Source organism: Bufo gargarizans, chromosome 3 (assembly GCF_014858855.1).
Source record: "Bufo gargarizans isolate SCDJY-AF-19 chromosome 3, ASM1485885v1, whole genome shotgun sequence".
Lineage (NCBI taxonomy): Eukaryota > Metazoa > Chordata > Amphibia > Anura > Bufonidae > Bufo > Bufo gargarizans.
In genome coordinates this window covers 10,737,157-10,753,409 of record NC_058082.1, presented here as the reverse complement: position 1 = coordinate 10,753,409, position 16,253 = coordinate 10,737,157, and the positions used below count along the sequence as shown (strand labels likewise).

At 42.3% G+C, this 16,253-nt stretch overlaps 1 protein-coding gene across 1 annotated transcript in view; it reads right to left on the bottom strand.

Moving 5' to 3' along the window:
• Positions 1–229: 229 nt before the first annotated feature.
• CHRDL2 (chordin like 2) overlaps positions 230–16,253 on the bottom strand; it is a 57,831-nt gene continuing 41,807 nt past the window's right edge. The window contains exons 10-11 of the mRNA XM_044287622.1: positions 10,674–10,766; positions 230–2,561 (exon numbers count right to left, since the gene is read on the bottom strand). Of these exons, the coding sequence (XP_044143557.1) occupies positions 2,482–2,561; positions 10,674–10,766 (173 nt within the window). The 3' untranslated portion in view covers positions 230–2,481. The remainder of the gene's footprint in view (positions 2,562–10,673; positions 10,767–16,253) is intronic.

Genomic DNA, 16,253 nt, shown 5'->3' with positions numbered 1-16,253 from the left:
GAGAGCTACAGTATCTTCATCCCCTGTCACCAATGTGTTATCTGCCTCCAGCTTTAAAATAGAGGTGTTACCTTTCACGGTAACCCTGCCCACTGATGATAATGAGATGACTGGTGCAGGGGTGACGCCATCATTGCCCCCCCGATCTCTTTGTGAACAGTGAGAATAAAAGTGAGGACAGTGCGTAGAATAGATTAATACTTTATTATAAATCTTATAGACAAACACAACATTTGTAAACAAGAAAAAAAATAATTCAGAAAATATTTTAATTAGATCTTTTTTTTTTTTCAGACAGAAATATATATCAAAATAAATAGATGTGCTCTGTCAAGGTCAGCGAGTGGACGAGAGGCTGACAATCCAGCAACGCCGACGGGGCTCCACCATAGACCTCTCCTAAACTTGCCTGCAAGAACCTCCACCCTTCATTAGGACGTTCACCTCCCTCCATGAATATAATACAGTAGATAATGTAGAAGATACATGTACACCTGAGCTCCAGAAACGCTCTCCTAGAGACAGGTATCCGGGAAGGACGTGTGGTGACAAAATAGACAAGAACGTCTCAGACCCTTCCACGGATACTCAGCGGAGCTCACATTTCGGGCTGTCTCTGGAATAAATGAATGGCGCCTGATACATTAGCCAGATTCAACCACCGACTGCACCATTGCTAAGCGGCTACAATGTTGCTGCTTCTATGTATCATATAAAAAAGGGATTTATGGGCAGGAAAAGCTTCTCTTCAGTTCAAGCAATCCCAAAAAAGTTTTTTTTTTAAATATCGACTATCTTTTGAAAAAGTATAGATTTTATGGAAAAATATTGACTATCAATGAAATCATTAAGTGGCTCGACCGGACAGGATATCTGATAGTAAGGGTGTTAAAGGGGTCTTCCCATCTTAGAAATCAATGTAATATCCAAAGGATAGGCCATAAGTGTCTGATAGATGAAGGAGCCAAACCTATCTCCATTGCGGGTCTCCTGAGCAAGGCGGAGCACGAATCGAGAAGTGGCTGCAGATGTCTCCAAGATCAGTACAAGATAACCTCTAGAAAGGTCCATACCTAATTCTAGTCCAAAGAAAGCCAATAACTTTGCAACGCATGTGCTTTGCTCATCTTGTACAGATCTCACTTATGAATGCTGCCCCTGCTTGTTCAGTATCTGTCCTGTTGCATTGTGGTCAATGTACTGTTCGTGTTAGGCCCTGAAAAGTAGTCTGATGTAGATAAAGATAAAACTCCCATCAAGGCCAATGAGCTCACCATGCTGTCTACAGACACTGAACCATCAGGGGCTACAGGGAGATATGAGCTAAGAAGAAAACAACAGATACTTCTGTGCAGATTACACTGGAGGATGAGACACAAAATTACTCAAGATCAGCAGTAATAAGTGAGAGCCACTAGACTTTCTTGAAGATATTTCGCTAGTCTAGAATGATTTGTACAAATAATCTCCAGCATTTAATATTGGTGACTCATGCTCCAGTCAGTACAATCTGTATGTCATAAATAACATGAGGTCAATGTTAGAACAGCACTGTAGGTGGCAGACAATAGATGTCATACCTCTCCTCCTCTATTCAAGCTGAAGCATGAGCCACCAGTATGTAATGAGAGACTCCTCGTACAAGTCCTTCTGATTGAGAAATCCACTTGGATGACTACCGAAGCCATTTCAATTAAAAAAAATACAAGTCCAGTTGCTCTGACTTATTACTGCTGATCTAGCTGGGTGAATGAGAACCTTCACCGATTAACTCAAGATCAACACAAGATAAATAAAGCACAGTAATAAAATATGTGGATTAAAACTAATACTGAACCAACAGGAGCTGCAGGGTGATGTGAACTCAGAGCTAAGAAGAAGCCAACAGAATACTCTGTGCAGTTGTACTGAAGTATTAAAGATGTATGTTCCTCCTGGAAGTGATTTGAGTTGGAAAATATTACAAGGACTCTAAGCTGCCGAACAAGCAGCAATGGAAGTCGTCACATCTTTTTGGTTTTCAGTTGCTTGCATTTCCCAGGGTCTGGATATCCAATAATTTTCAGGTCTGCAATCCCATAACTTTCTGTGCAACATACAAGTTAAGAAGAAGAACACAAATGTGGCAAAGCCTAAAACATTCCCAGTTCCAGCTCAGCAGGAAAAATCAATAGAAGCAAAGGTCCCTCTCCATGACCCACCAGAAGGGGGCAGACCTGGAGATGGGGCAATGGTTGGAGGAGGCGACAGTTTCCGTTAAGACTTTCCTCTTCCTCCCAGAGAAGCCGACTTGACCATAGTCTTTCATCACAATGAGTGGGATGTCAGGACTGATACAAGATTCTTCAGGGCTGAGGCCTTCTTCTCCCAGGTCTGACCACCTTGACGATCAGGTTGGGTAATGTTTTTGGCATTAAAGTTTTTGTTTTTCCATCTCTTTATATTCAGGCTGCTCGGCTTTGATGGAGGGTCGGGTTCTCACTACAACGCCCCACTCTGTAACTCAGTGACCTCTGTCATATTCAGGTCAGGAGGTTGAGGCCTGAAGATGTTCCACTGACCTAGAGAAGGAGAAAAGACAAGTTTAAAAGGTCTTCAGAAGACAAACCTGATCGTGTCCTAAATCATCATTGTAAATCTAAGTCATTAAATACCTATGGGAATACTCAGTTAAAGGGGTTGTCCGGTTACACGAAAAGAAATAGATAACACCAGCACTGAACCTTACTGCATCATGTAAATCAGATGATGAAGTTCTGAGTGCATTTTGGCTCCTCCAGCATAACCGCGATCTGTGACCCGTACCCTGTGTTTACAACCATAGGGAGTGTCTGTCTCTCCTTCCCCTCCCACTCCAGCTGGAACATCAGATACTAATGAAGCTGTGCTGGACATGCGTTGGGGAGGAGAAATCTTACAGCACGTGACCTTTGCTAAATAATTATTTACAGCTTTTCATCAGGATTTGAAGCCCAGACCTTCTGTACGGCAGGCAGGAGAGTTACCATTACACTACCAACCTGCTGTGCTGGAATTTAGCAACTTTCTTCACAGGCATGGTATTAAATTAATAGTATATTATTGAAATAAAGGGGGGAAAAAAAAAATATTGACCCTCACGATAAATAATGTCTTAAAGGGGTTGTCCAGATTCAGAGCTGAACCCGGACATAACCCTTTCGTCACCCATTCAGCCCGTATGAGTAGAGCATCGGAGCATTTCATGCTCTGATGTACCCCTTGCCCTGTACTGCCTAGCAGTGATCACGGGGACGTCATTGGCACTAATGGGCGGTCTACAGCGCTGCCTTAGTATGTTTTACAGGTTAGGGTTGCGCTAAAGACAACCCATTAGTGCTGGTGACATCACAGGGCTGACTGCTAGGTGAAAGTCTCCGCCTAGCATTCTCATACAAAGATTCACTGGATCTAAAGACAAAGCCCTTGCCTTTCGCGAAAGGGAGCATCGGAGCATGAAATACTCCGAAGCTCCACTCATTCATGCTGAATAAGGGAAGAAGAGGTTATATCCTGGTTCATCTCTGAGCCCGAGCAAACCCTTTAACGATATTGTACGCGGCTTATTATGGTTACGGGGATAACAAATACCGTTTTGTGATATTTCATTGTAAGTATGTTACAAAAACTTTTTTTTACTAACAGTAACTTTGCAGAAAACTAACTTTTACGATAAAAAAATAAAAGATGTAAAGTAAAAATTATATTTTTGAGCCCAAACTTTTACTATAAAGATATGAACCCCAGACGTTCTTTACAGTAAACAGGTGCCTTACCCACTACTCTATAGAACAGCTCTGCTGTAAAGATGGGATTCTCTTATGCCTTATAGTATTGCTGTTTTGTTTTACATTTACTTAGTCAGTTAGTTAGTTAGTCATTATATCGTGGTGTCCATGTGCACATTACAGATTATGAACCTATTATTTAAGGTGACTGGTCAGCAGCTTAAATAAAAATGAAGTGGGCGAGGTGGGCACACGGTTTGCCTGAAGACAGTTCTAAATCCAAGCCTGCTTGAAGCCCTGCTAGAAAAATGTGGTCCAGAAGAGAGAGCAGCACCAATGATGTTGTGTCTACAGGGCAGTGCCTTACTACAGTCGTGGCCAAAAGTTTTGAGAATGACACAGATATTAGTTTTCACAAAGTTTGCTGCTAAACTGCTTTTAGATCTTTGTTTCAGTTGTTTCTGTGATGTAGTGAAATATAATTACACGCACTTCATACGTTTCGACAATTACATGACATTTATGCAGAGTCAGTATTTGCAGTGTTAACCCTTCTTTTTCAGGACCTCTGCAATCCGACTGCGCATGCTCTCAATCAGCTTCTGGGCCAATTCCTGACTGATAGCAACCCATTCTTTCATAATCACTTCTTGGAGTTTGTCAGAATTAGTGGGTTTTTGTTTGTCCACCCGCCTCTTGAGGATTGACCACAAGTTCTCAATGGGATTAAGATCTGGGGAGTTTCCAGGCCATGGACCCAAAATGTCAACGTTTTGGTCCCCGAGCCACTTAGTTATCACTTTTGCCTTATGGCGCGGTGCTCCATCGTGCTGGAAAATGCATTGTTCTTCACCAAACTGTTGTTGGATTGTTGGAAGAAGTTGCTGTTGGAGGGTGTTTTGGTGCCATTCTTTATTCATGGCTGTGTTTTTGGGAAAAATTGTGAGTGAGTCCACTCCCTTGGATGAGAAGCAACCCCACACATGAATGGTCTCAGGATGCTTTACTGTTGGCATGACACAGGACTGATGGTAGCGCTCACCTTTTCTTCTCCGGACAAGCCTTTTTCCTGATGCCCCAAACAATCGGAAAGAGGCTTCATCGGAGAATATGACTTTGCCCCAGTCCTCAGAAATCCATTCACCATATTTTCTGCAGAAGATCAATCTGTCCCTGATAGTTTTTTTGGGAGAGAAGTGGCTTCTTTGCTGCCCTTCTTGACACCAGGCCATCTTCCAAAAGTCTTCGCCTCACTGTGCGTGCAGATGCGCTCACACCTGCCTGCTGCCATTCCTGAGCAAGCTCTGCACTGGTGGCACTCCGATCCTGCAGCTGAATCCTCTTTAGGAGACGATCCTGGCGCTTGCTGGACTTTCTTGGACGCCCTGAAGCCTTCTTAACAAGAATTGAACCTCTTTCCTTGAAGTTCTTGATGATCCTATAAATTGTTGATTGAGGTGCAATCTTAGTAGCCACAATATCCTTGCCTGTGAAGCCATTTTTATGCAACGCAATGATGGCTGCACGCGTTTCTTTGCAGGTCACCATGGTTAACAATGGAAGAACAATGATTTCAAGCATCACCCTCCTTTTAACAGGTCAAGTCTGCCATTTTAACCCAATCAGCCTGACATAATGATCTCCAGCCTTATTCTCATCAACATTCTCACCTGAGTTAGCAAGACGATTACTGAAATGATCTCAGCAGGTCCTTTAATGACAGCAATGAAATGCAGTGGAAAGGTTTTTTGGGGATTAAGTTCATTTTCATGGCAAAGAAGGACTATGCAATTCATCTGATCACTCTTCATAACATTCTGGAGTATATGCAAATTGTATTATAAAAACTTAAGCAGCAACTTTTCCAATTTCCAATATTTATGTAATTCTCAAAACTTTTGGCCACGACTGTAGACTTGCCACGTCTCAGATATCGATGTGATCTCATCAGGATATTGAACCAACAAAGTGGAAAATGTCACGTGACCACGACACAGTGTAGAAAATGAGGCATTACAGATAAAAATCACTATTATTAAGTGGTAATGTGTGTTGTTTCCTGTCTATTGATGCTGAGAGTTGCAAAACTGGAATACCCTATTATACCAGACACAATGCCTGGCAAAGCTGACCTTCCTGATTAAAACCATACCTTTCAGCCCCAGGTCACCTTTTTTCGTTATCATGTCTGAGAGGTTGTCATGGCCCCGCCCCCTGGCGACAGTTGTGCCATTTCTCTGAGGCAGATATAATCATACATAAGCCCCACAAGGTATTTGTAACCATTCTGCTACCGGAATCCCACACGGCACGATCGTCTCGCCTCCACCCGCCAGCGTTGGCACAAAACCGCCTCATCTTTTTTACTTCTTGGCTGCTACATTTTTACAAGTTCTGTCGTGAAATTCTCACTCTGTGTAGTGAGGACTTCAGTAAAAAAACAGAGTCTGATTTATGGGATCCTGCAGAGACTACTCCACACTTAGTCCAGACTTCCTTACACTCCAGGAGGGACCAATAAAACCCTGAGAAGAGGACTGCGGCCACTGCGCCATAAATCACAGATCTGCAGCACCAATGATGTCACCTCACAATCACAAACATCCCGCAGCCTGAGTGCAGGGGACCAAGGAAAACAACTGTCCCCTCAAACAGGTCCCCTGCCAATATACTGACACCACTGGCGCTGTACTAACCTAGAAGACAGAGACCAAAGAGAGGCATAGTAATTATGTACTTATAGCAATTATATACTTGTACATAGGAGCAGTATTATAGTAATTATATACTTGTACATAGGAGCAGTATTATAGTTATTATATACTTGTACATAGGAGCAGTATTATAGTTATTATATTCTTGTACATAGGAGCAGTATTATAGTAGTTATATTCTTGTACATAGGAGCAGTATTATAGTAGTTATATTCTTGTACATAGGAGGCAGTATTATAGCAGTTATATTCTTGTACATAGGAGGCAGTATTATAGTAGTTATATTCCTGTACATAGGAGGCAGTATTGTAGTAGTTATATTCTTGTACATAGGAGCATTATTATAGTAGTTATATTCTTGTACATAGGAGCAGTATTATAGTAGGTATATTCTTGTACATAGGAAGCAGTATTATAGTAGTTATATTCTTGTACATAGGAGCAGTATTATAGTAGTTATATTCTTGTACATAGGAGCAGTATTATAGTAATTATATACTTGTACATAGGAGCAGTATTATAGTAGTTATATTCTTGTACATAGGAGGCAGTATTATAGCAGTTATATTCTTGTACATAGGAGCAGTATTATAGTAGTTATATTCTTGTACATAGGAGGCAGTATTATAGTAGTTATATTCTTGTACATAGGAGCAGTATTATAGCAGTTATATTCTTGTACATGGGAGCAGTATTATAGTAGTTATATTCTTGTACATAGGAGCAGTATTATAGTAATTATATACTTGTACATAGGAGCAGTATTATAGTAGTTATATTCTTGTACATAGGAGCAGTATTATAGTAGTTATATTCTTGTACATAGGAGGCAGTATTATAGCAGTTATATTCTTGTACATAGGAGCAGTATTATAGTAGTTATATTCTTGTACATAGGAGGCAGTATTATAGTAGTTATATTCTTGTACATAGGAGCAGTATTATAGCAGTTATATTCTTGTACATAGGAGCAGTATTATAGTAGTTATATTCTTGTACTTTGGAGGCAGTATTATAGTAGTTATATTCTTGTACATAGGAGGCAGTATTATAGTAGTTATATTCTTGTACATGGGAGCAGTATTATAGTAGTTATATTCTTGTACATAGGAGCAGTATTATAGTAGTTATATTCTTGTACATAGGAGCAGTATTATAATAGTTATATTCTTGTACATAGGAGCAGTATTATAGTAGTTATATTCTTATACAAAGGAAGCAGTATTATAGTAGTTATATTCTTGTACATAGGAGCAGTATTATAGTAGTTATATTCTTGTACATAGGAGCAGTATTATAATAGTTATATTCTTGTACATAGGAGCAGTATTATAGTAGTTATATTCTTATACAAAGGAAGCAGTATTATAGTAGTTATATTCTTGTACATAGGAGCAGTATTATAGTAGTTATATACTTGTACATAGGAGCAGTATTATAGTAGTTATATTCTTATACATAGGAAGCAGTATTATAGTAGTTATATACTTGTACATAGGAGCAGTATTATAGTAGTTATATTCTTGTACATAGGAGCAGTATTATAGTAGTTATATTCTTGTACATAGGAGCAGTATTATAGTAGTTATTTTCTTGTACATAGGAGGCAGTATTATAGTAGCTATATTATTGTACATAGGAGGCAGTATTATAGTAGTTATATTCTTGTACATAGGAGGCAGTATTATAGTAGTTATATTCTTGTACATAGGAGCAGTATTATAGTAGTTATATTCTTGTACATAGGAGGCAGTATTATAGTAGTTATATTCTTGTACATAGGAACATTATTATAGTAGTTATATACTTGTACATAGGAGGCAGTATTATAGTAGTTATATTCTTGTACATAGGAGGCAGTATTATAGTAGATATATTCTTGTACATAGGAGCAGTATTATAGTAGTTATATTATTGTGCATAGGAGGCAGTATTATAGTAGTTATATTCTTGTACATAGGAGCAGTATTATAGTAGTTATATTCTCGTACATAGGAGGCAGTATTATAGTAGTTATATTATTGTGCATAGGAGGCAGTATTATAGTAGTTATATTCTCGTACATAGGAGGCAGTATTATAGTAGTTATATTATTGTACATAGGAGGCAGTATTATAGTAGTTATATTCCTGTACATAGGAGGCAGTATTTGATTATCTTGTATATATGTGTATAGACATGGAGCATTTGAGACTAGGCACTCCTGAGGAAGCTAGCAAGTCTGGCGATACGCGTTGGGCTCTTCTCCTGACCGCCACGCAGGCCCCCCATCATGATATACTTTTTATGATAAGTATTTTGAATCTTTCATTCCTGTTGATGGATTACATGCACTTTATTGTTATCTACTAATTGATGTGGGGGTTTGTCCATATGCCTGTGGTGAGCCAGGATGGCATGTACTGATATATGGTTTACATGGCCTTGATTTGTTGTATACGACAATTTTTAATCATTTTGTGTTGTGTCTGTCTTTTCCAATAAATTTGTTATATTTTAGATGTGCGGCTCTCGTTTCGGTATTCTTTTTCTTCTTTTTTGCATTGTCAATTTCATACCGTGAGCCGGCACTCTTTCTCCATTGTTGGAGGTGCCCCCAGCTATTGTATCCCAAGGCAGTATTATAGTAGTTATATTCTTGTACATAGGAGGCAGTATTATAGTAGTTATATTCTTGTATATAGGAGGCAGTATTATAGTAGTTATATTCTTGTACATAGGAGCAGTATTATAGCAGTTATATTCTTGTACATAGGAGCACTATTATAGTAGTTATATTCTTGTACATAGGGGGCAGTATTATAGTAGGTTAGGTTAATATAAATGTTATTTGACACAATCTGTGTGTAAGTAATTCTAGACTAGATAACATTTCCCAATTTTTCTTGGTTATCTCAGGGTCTCTGACCTCCCCTAAAGCAGTGAACAGGTTAAATTATAGGGAACATTTTCACTCGATTCATAAGTGTTACTTACGTAAAGGAGTGAACATATATTTATTTCTAAAAGTGCAAATAAGGAGGGAAGGTGACGGAACAGTAATAGGAACCTTCTCTCCTGGGAGGTCTCGTCTCACCGCAGAGCCATAAACATTACGACAGAAGAGGCTCAAAGCAATGATGGCAAACATGGAGGATGCTTCACCCCCACCCCCACCCCAGTAAAGGTCAGAGCCCAGGCCGACGTCGTCTACAAAGTCATCTTCCTTGAGTCATCTAAATTGGAAAAGTTCTACTCAGTCATTCATTTCTTACATCTGTCCTCGGAAAATTGGGTGGCATCCAATATGGTCGCCACTTTAACTGCCACATGGGGGTGGTCTTAAGGACATGTCTTGAAGGATCTTACACCTGAAGAGTACTGGATACTGTATAGCAGTTGTTTCTGGAGCTGGATGACCACTGTTTCCTCACTGGACGCGGCCTGGCGGCCGCGGGCGACCTGCGTTCCAGTCATTGGTTTCCCAGTGCGGAGATTCACGTCTTTTCCTACCACACATATTAGTTTGTGGCCCCGGGTCTCGCCCATCTCATACCCTGGTGCCCTTTAACAAATACACACTCCTTTTGCTTTTTACACCGGTAAAACCTCATAAGAAGTTGGATTTTCTCGCCCACACAGATTAAAGCAAAATGTTATCTAAATGAGTGAAAAACCCTGGAAATTAGCATCCGACGACCTCTGCCTAATGATTCTTAAAGGGACAGTTCATTCCTATTAATGGAGCGTAAAGGCTGTGGACACTTTCAGGACAATTATTTTATGATTGTATTCTAGTCACTTGGGGCTAAAACTATTTTGTGCAGTCGGTCAGCAGTTTATGTGATACAGGGGTTAAACTTCAGTCTATCTGCAGACAGTGGTCAGGACAGAGGTCAGGTCAGGAGCAGAAGCAGAAAGTGACAGGCTGCAAACGGACTGAAATTTAACCCTGTATCACAAAAACTGCTGAAACTTTTTAATAAAAAATGCAAAAATGATTTCTAGCCTAGATGCAATAATTAAAAAAATTGAAGATGTGCACAGCCTTTAATCACTTTAATCAGGGCGCCGACCTCCTTTCCCCTGCAGCCCTATCACCGTAGCAGGTTCCAATTACATTAAGCAATGTAGGAAAGCAGGGCTTTGGGGGGCAGAGCTGTACCGGCTCCAAAGACCCCCAATCGGGAAGACCCGGCCCCATATATATGACCAGTGCATCCCTGTACATTACCTTCACTCGTCCTGGTCACCAGACGGAAATGTTCGGATTCTTGTTTAAAGTCTTGTTTCGCCACCTTTTTAATCTGGATTAAGTGGAAAATCCCTGAAAATAAATAAATAAAAAAATCCTGAAATTTTGAACAAGCGAAATCAGAACGAACGTTTATTCACAGTCAGACGCCACGCATACGACCATGTCCGTTTTGCGGAAACTTAACCGTGGATCCCCAAAACACGGATACCTGTAGTGTGCGCCTGCACTTTCCCGTTCCGCACATTCCGACCTATCGGAGAAATGCCTATTCTAGTCCGCAATACGGACATAAATAAGGCATATTCTTTTTCATGTAGAGCAGCGGAAGAGAAATATGGATGCGGACAGCACATGGTGAAATTACTGGGTCCGCATCCGATCCGCAAAACATGCAGATGAGATGTGGGCCGATGTGCACAGAGCCTAAGGGTACTTTCACACTAGCGTTAAAGTTTTCCGGTATTGAGTTCTGTCCTAGGGGCTCAATACCGGAAAAAAACGCTTCAGTTTTATCCTAATGCATTCTAAATGGAGAGCGATCCGTCCAGGATGCATCAGTTTAGTCTCTCTTACGATATTTGGCCGGAGAAAATACTGCAGCATGCTGTGGTATTTTCTCCGGCCAAAATTCCGGAACATTTTCTGGAATACTGAATTCAGCATTATTTTTCATTGGCAAAACGGATCCGGTTTCCTGGTCTGTGCATGTGGATAGTGTCACTCTGTATTAGGCGTGACAAAGTCTATGTAGTGGCCGAAACGTTGCTGTTTATTTTTATGGCACACTATCTGTGAAGTCTGTCCAATAAAGAAGTCGCTGGAGATGCTGCTGTTACCTGTTTGTTTGTACTATTCTGCTGGTGCAGTCACTGTGTACATTACATTACATTACTTATCCTGTACTGATCCTGAGTTACATCCTGTATTATACTCCAGAGCTGCACTCACTATTCTGCTGGTGCAGTCACTGTGTACATACATTACATTACTTATCCTGTACTGATCCTGAGTTACATCCAGTATTATACTCCAGAGCTGCACTCACTATTCTGCTGGTGCAGTTACTGTGTACATACATTACATTACTTATCATGGACTGATCCTGAGTTACATCCTGTATTATACTCCAGAGCTGCACTCACTATTCTGCTGGAGCAGTCACTGTGTACATATATTACTTATCCTGTACTGATCCTGAGTTACATCCTGTATTATACTCCAGAGCTGCACTCACTATTCTGCTGGTGGAGTCACTGTGCACATACATTACTTATCCTGTACTGATCCTGAGTTACATCCTGTATTATACTCCAGAGCTGCACTCACTATTCTGCTGGTGCAGTCACTGTGTACATACATTACTTATCCTGTACTGATCCTGAGTTACATCCTGTATTATACTCCAGAGCTGCACTCACTATTCTGCTGGTGCAGTCACTGTGTACATACATTACTTATCCTGTACTGATCCTGAGTTACATCCTGTATTATACTCCAGAGCTGCACTCACTATTCTGCTGGTACAGTCACTGTGTACATACATTACATTACTTATCCTGCACTGATGCTGAGTTACATCCTGTATTATACTCCAGAGCTGCACTCACTATTCTGCTGGTGCAGTCACTGTGTACATACATTACTTATCCTGTACTGATCCTGAGTTACATCCTGTATTATACTCCAGAGCTGCACTCACTATTCTGCTGGTGCAGTCACTGTGTACATACATTACTTATCCTGTACTGATCCTGAGTTACATCCTGTATTATACTCCAGAGCTGCACTCCCTATTCTGCTGGTGCAGTCACTGTGTACATACATTACTTATCCTGTACTGATCCTGAGTTACATCCTGTATTATACTCCAGAGCTGCACTCACTATTCTGCTGGTGCAGTCACTGTGTACATACATTACTTATCCTGTACTGATCCTGAGTTACATCCTGTATTATACTCCAGAGCTGCACTCACTATTCTGCTGGTGCAGTCACTGTGTACATACATTACTTATCCTGTACTGATCCTGAGTTACACCCAGTATTATACTCCAGAGCTGCACTCACTATTCTGCTGGTGCAGTCACTGTGTACATACATTACTTATCCTGTACTGATCCTGAGTTACATCCTGTATTATACTCCAGAGCTGCACTCACTATTCTGCTGGTGCAGTCACTGTGTACATACATTACTTATCCTGTACTGATCCTGAGTTACATCCTGTATTATACTCCAGAGCTGCACTCACTATTCTGCTGGTGCAGTCACTGTGTACATACATTACTTATCCTGTACTGATCCTGAGTTACATCCTGTATTATACTCCAGAGCTGCACTCACTATTCTGCTGGTGCAGTCACCGTGTACATACATTACATTACTTATCCTGTACTGACCCTGAGTTACATCCTGTATTATACTCCAGAGCTGCACTCACTATTCTGCTGGTGCAGTCACTGTGTACATACATTACTTATCCTGTACTGATCCTGCGTTACATCCTGTATTATACTCCAGAGCTGCACTCACTATTCTGCTGGTGCAGTCACTGTGTACATACATTACTTATCCTGTACTGATCCTGAGTTACATCCTGTATTATACTCCAGAGCTGCACTCACTATTCTGCTGGTGCAGTCACTGTGTACATACATTACTTATCCTGTACTGATCCTGAGTTACATCCTGTATTATACTCCAGAGCTGCACTCACTATTCTGCTGGTGCAGTCAGTGTGTACATACATTACATTACTTATCCTGTATTATACTCCAGAGCTGCACTCACTATTCTGCTGGTGTAGTCACTGTGTACATACATTACTTATCCTGTACTGATCCTGAGTTACATCCTGTATTATACTCCAGAGCTGCACTCACTATTCTGCTGGTGTAGTCACTGTGTACATACATTACTTATCCTGTACTGATCCTGAGTTACATCCTGTATTATACTCCAGAGCTGCACTCACTATTCTGCTGGTGCAGTCACTGTATACATTACATTACTTATCCTGTACTGATCCTGAGTTACATTCTGTATTATACTCCAGAGCTGCACTCACTATTCTGCTGGTGCAGTCACTGTGTACATACATTACTTATCCTGTACTGATCCTGAGTTACATCCTGTATTATACTCCAGAGCTGCACTCACTATTCTGCTGGTGCAGTCACTGTGCACATACATTACATATCCTGTACTGATCCTGAGTTACATCCTGTATTATACTCCAGAGCTGCACTCACTATTCTGCTGGTGCAGTCACTGTGTACATACATTACTTATCCTGTACTGATCCTGAGTTACATCCTGTATTATACTCCAGAGCTGCACTCACTATTCTGCTGGTGCAGTCACTGTGTACATACATTACTTATCCTGTACTGATCCTGAGTTTTACAGCCAGACACGGAGGCTCATATTGCTTTCTCCTTCTTTACTTTCCACCAATAGCAGCAAAGAAGAAATTTACATAATCATAACAATAAAGGACCCTCCCCTCTCAGATCCTATAATAAGCAGTGTCCTCTTAGTAACTTCCTCTTTCTTTGCTGCTCCACCAAAGATAAGTTGTTTCTGTATTTTGTGGTCTGTGTTATCGCATGTTTTATGAATCCCATTAATTTTATTACCCTGGGTTTTAGTAGGGCTTGCCTATACTCATAGCCTTCTGCCCTCCTGCAGGGTGTTTTTCCTTTTTCCCCTCTTTGTGGGTATTTTCTTATTTGCGGTTTAATTGCCCCTACGCCTATTGCGCTTATCGTTTGGGGGTCTTTCACCCCCCCCCCCCCTGTTCTCCCTCTGCCCTCCGTTCTTCGTCCCCTGCGTTTGTTTTCATTGTATGTCGCCGCTTTTTCCCTTGGGGTGCGCTCTGCGTCTCCCCTCCTTCCTCCCCTTGCGTTACCTTCGCTCACTGCTCCGTTCCTCTCTGCTTGTTCTCGGCGGTTCAGGTGTCCGCGGCAGGTCCCGCTTCGCTTCCCGTGGCTCCGAGATCTCGCGAGATCTCGGCGGCCATCTTGGGGAGCTCCCGCCCGTCCTCTCGCGGGATTTCAGAGGATACTGTTGTGCACCTCAGTTCGTTAGGCTCCGGATCGGCTCCTACCCTGCGGCCTTTGGGGTGATTAACCCCTCGTTAGGTTAGCTTCCTGCCCAGCTTTATTACCCTTATTTAATAGGCATCCCTATTAGGTTCTCTGCCCTAGAGTTTATATATATATATATATATATATATATATATATATATATATAATTAGTACACTTGGATCATGTCTTCTGAACACTCCCCCTCTGGGCCTAATCCCCCCCATCCACTGGGGACCCCAGTTCACTAGTCATTAATGCGCAGGCCCTGGAGCTACAACGCTCGGTCTCTAGCGCCATTATTGAGGCAATGGGACCCATGTCCTCTGATCTCCCAAACCATCTCTCAGGCCATAGCTGCCCATGCCCCTGGCCCCCCTACTCAGTCGCCTGTAGTTAATAGACCGCAGCCTGCCATTGAACCTCCTGTACCACAGGAGACTTTGATTGGTGTGATTCTAGCCACCCAGGATAGCGCGCTGAGATCGCGCAAAAGAGCCTTGCCGCGCCAGGCAGAAAGGGCGCGAGCGTGGAAATGTGCTAGAGCACAAAATAGCGATGTGGATTCGGAAATAGAATCCGATATGGAGGCTTGTGCGGAGGCGAGCGGCCACTCTGAGGGAGAGATAGAGATGGAGATGGAATCTGGTCTTCCGGGTACCTCTGGCCCTAGGCCTTCCACCTCTGGGTCCGTGGGCGCATCCGCCACTGCCCCTACCACGGCTTCTACCTTGGTGGACCCCTCAGGTAACCCGTTATTTGACCCTGACGCCCTCCACCACCCCAGGTCGGCGGAGTGGCTGCCGGTGGCTCATGTGAGCGATTACCTTGAGCATTGGGTGCGCCGTCCTCTAAGCAAAGAGGCGCGCAGCAAGCTCCGATCTGAATGCCCCAGACCATTGATCCCCCAACAAGGTCTGTAAAACGCCATCTGTGGATCCCAAGATGACACAGTTTTTGGCTAACACCGGCTGGAACCCCCGTTCGGGGTTGGATTCCGCACTTAAGAGTTGTCAGGATACACTCCTTGACATTTTTGGCTCTCTCGCCAAGATCTTTGAAATGGCCGAATCGGCCAGAGCGGACGGCTCTCCAATAGATCCGGAGGAGCTTACGGGCTGGATTCAGAAAGCCATTTGCATTGCTGGCAGTACCAACTCCTCCCTGGCCATTGAACGGCGTAAGTGGGAGCATTTACTGCCCTGCACAAGGCCCAGTCCTCCATGCGTAGGGTCTTTCAAGGACGGGTCTCCACTCCCGGAGACCACCCTTCCAGGACCAAAGGAATCCTCCTCCGTTCTTCCCGACCAGAGGCGGTCAATGGCGGTCGAGATCCATTCGAGGAAATCCCAATTTCCGAAAGTCCTTCGGTAAGTCCTTCCCCAGTGGGGACTTCTTTGGTTCCGTGTGTAGGGGGCAGACTCCGTCTTTGTGTCCACGTTTGGTCCAGCATTACATCAGACCCATGGG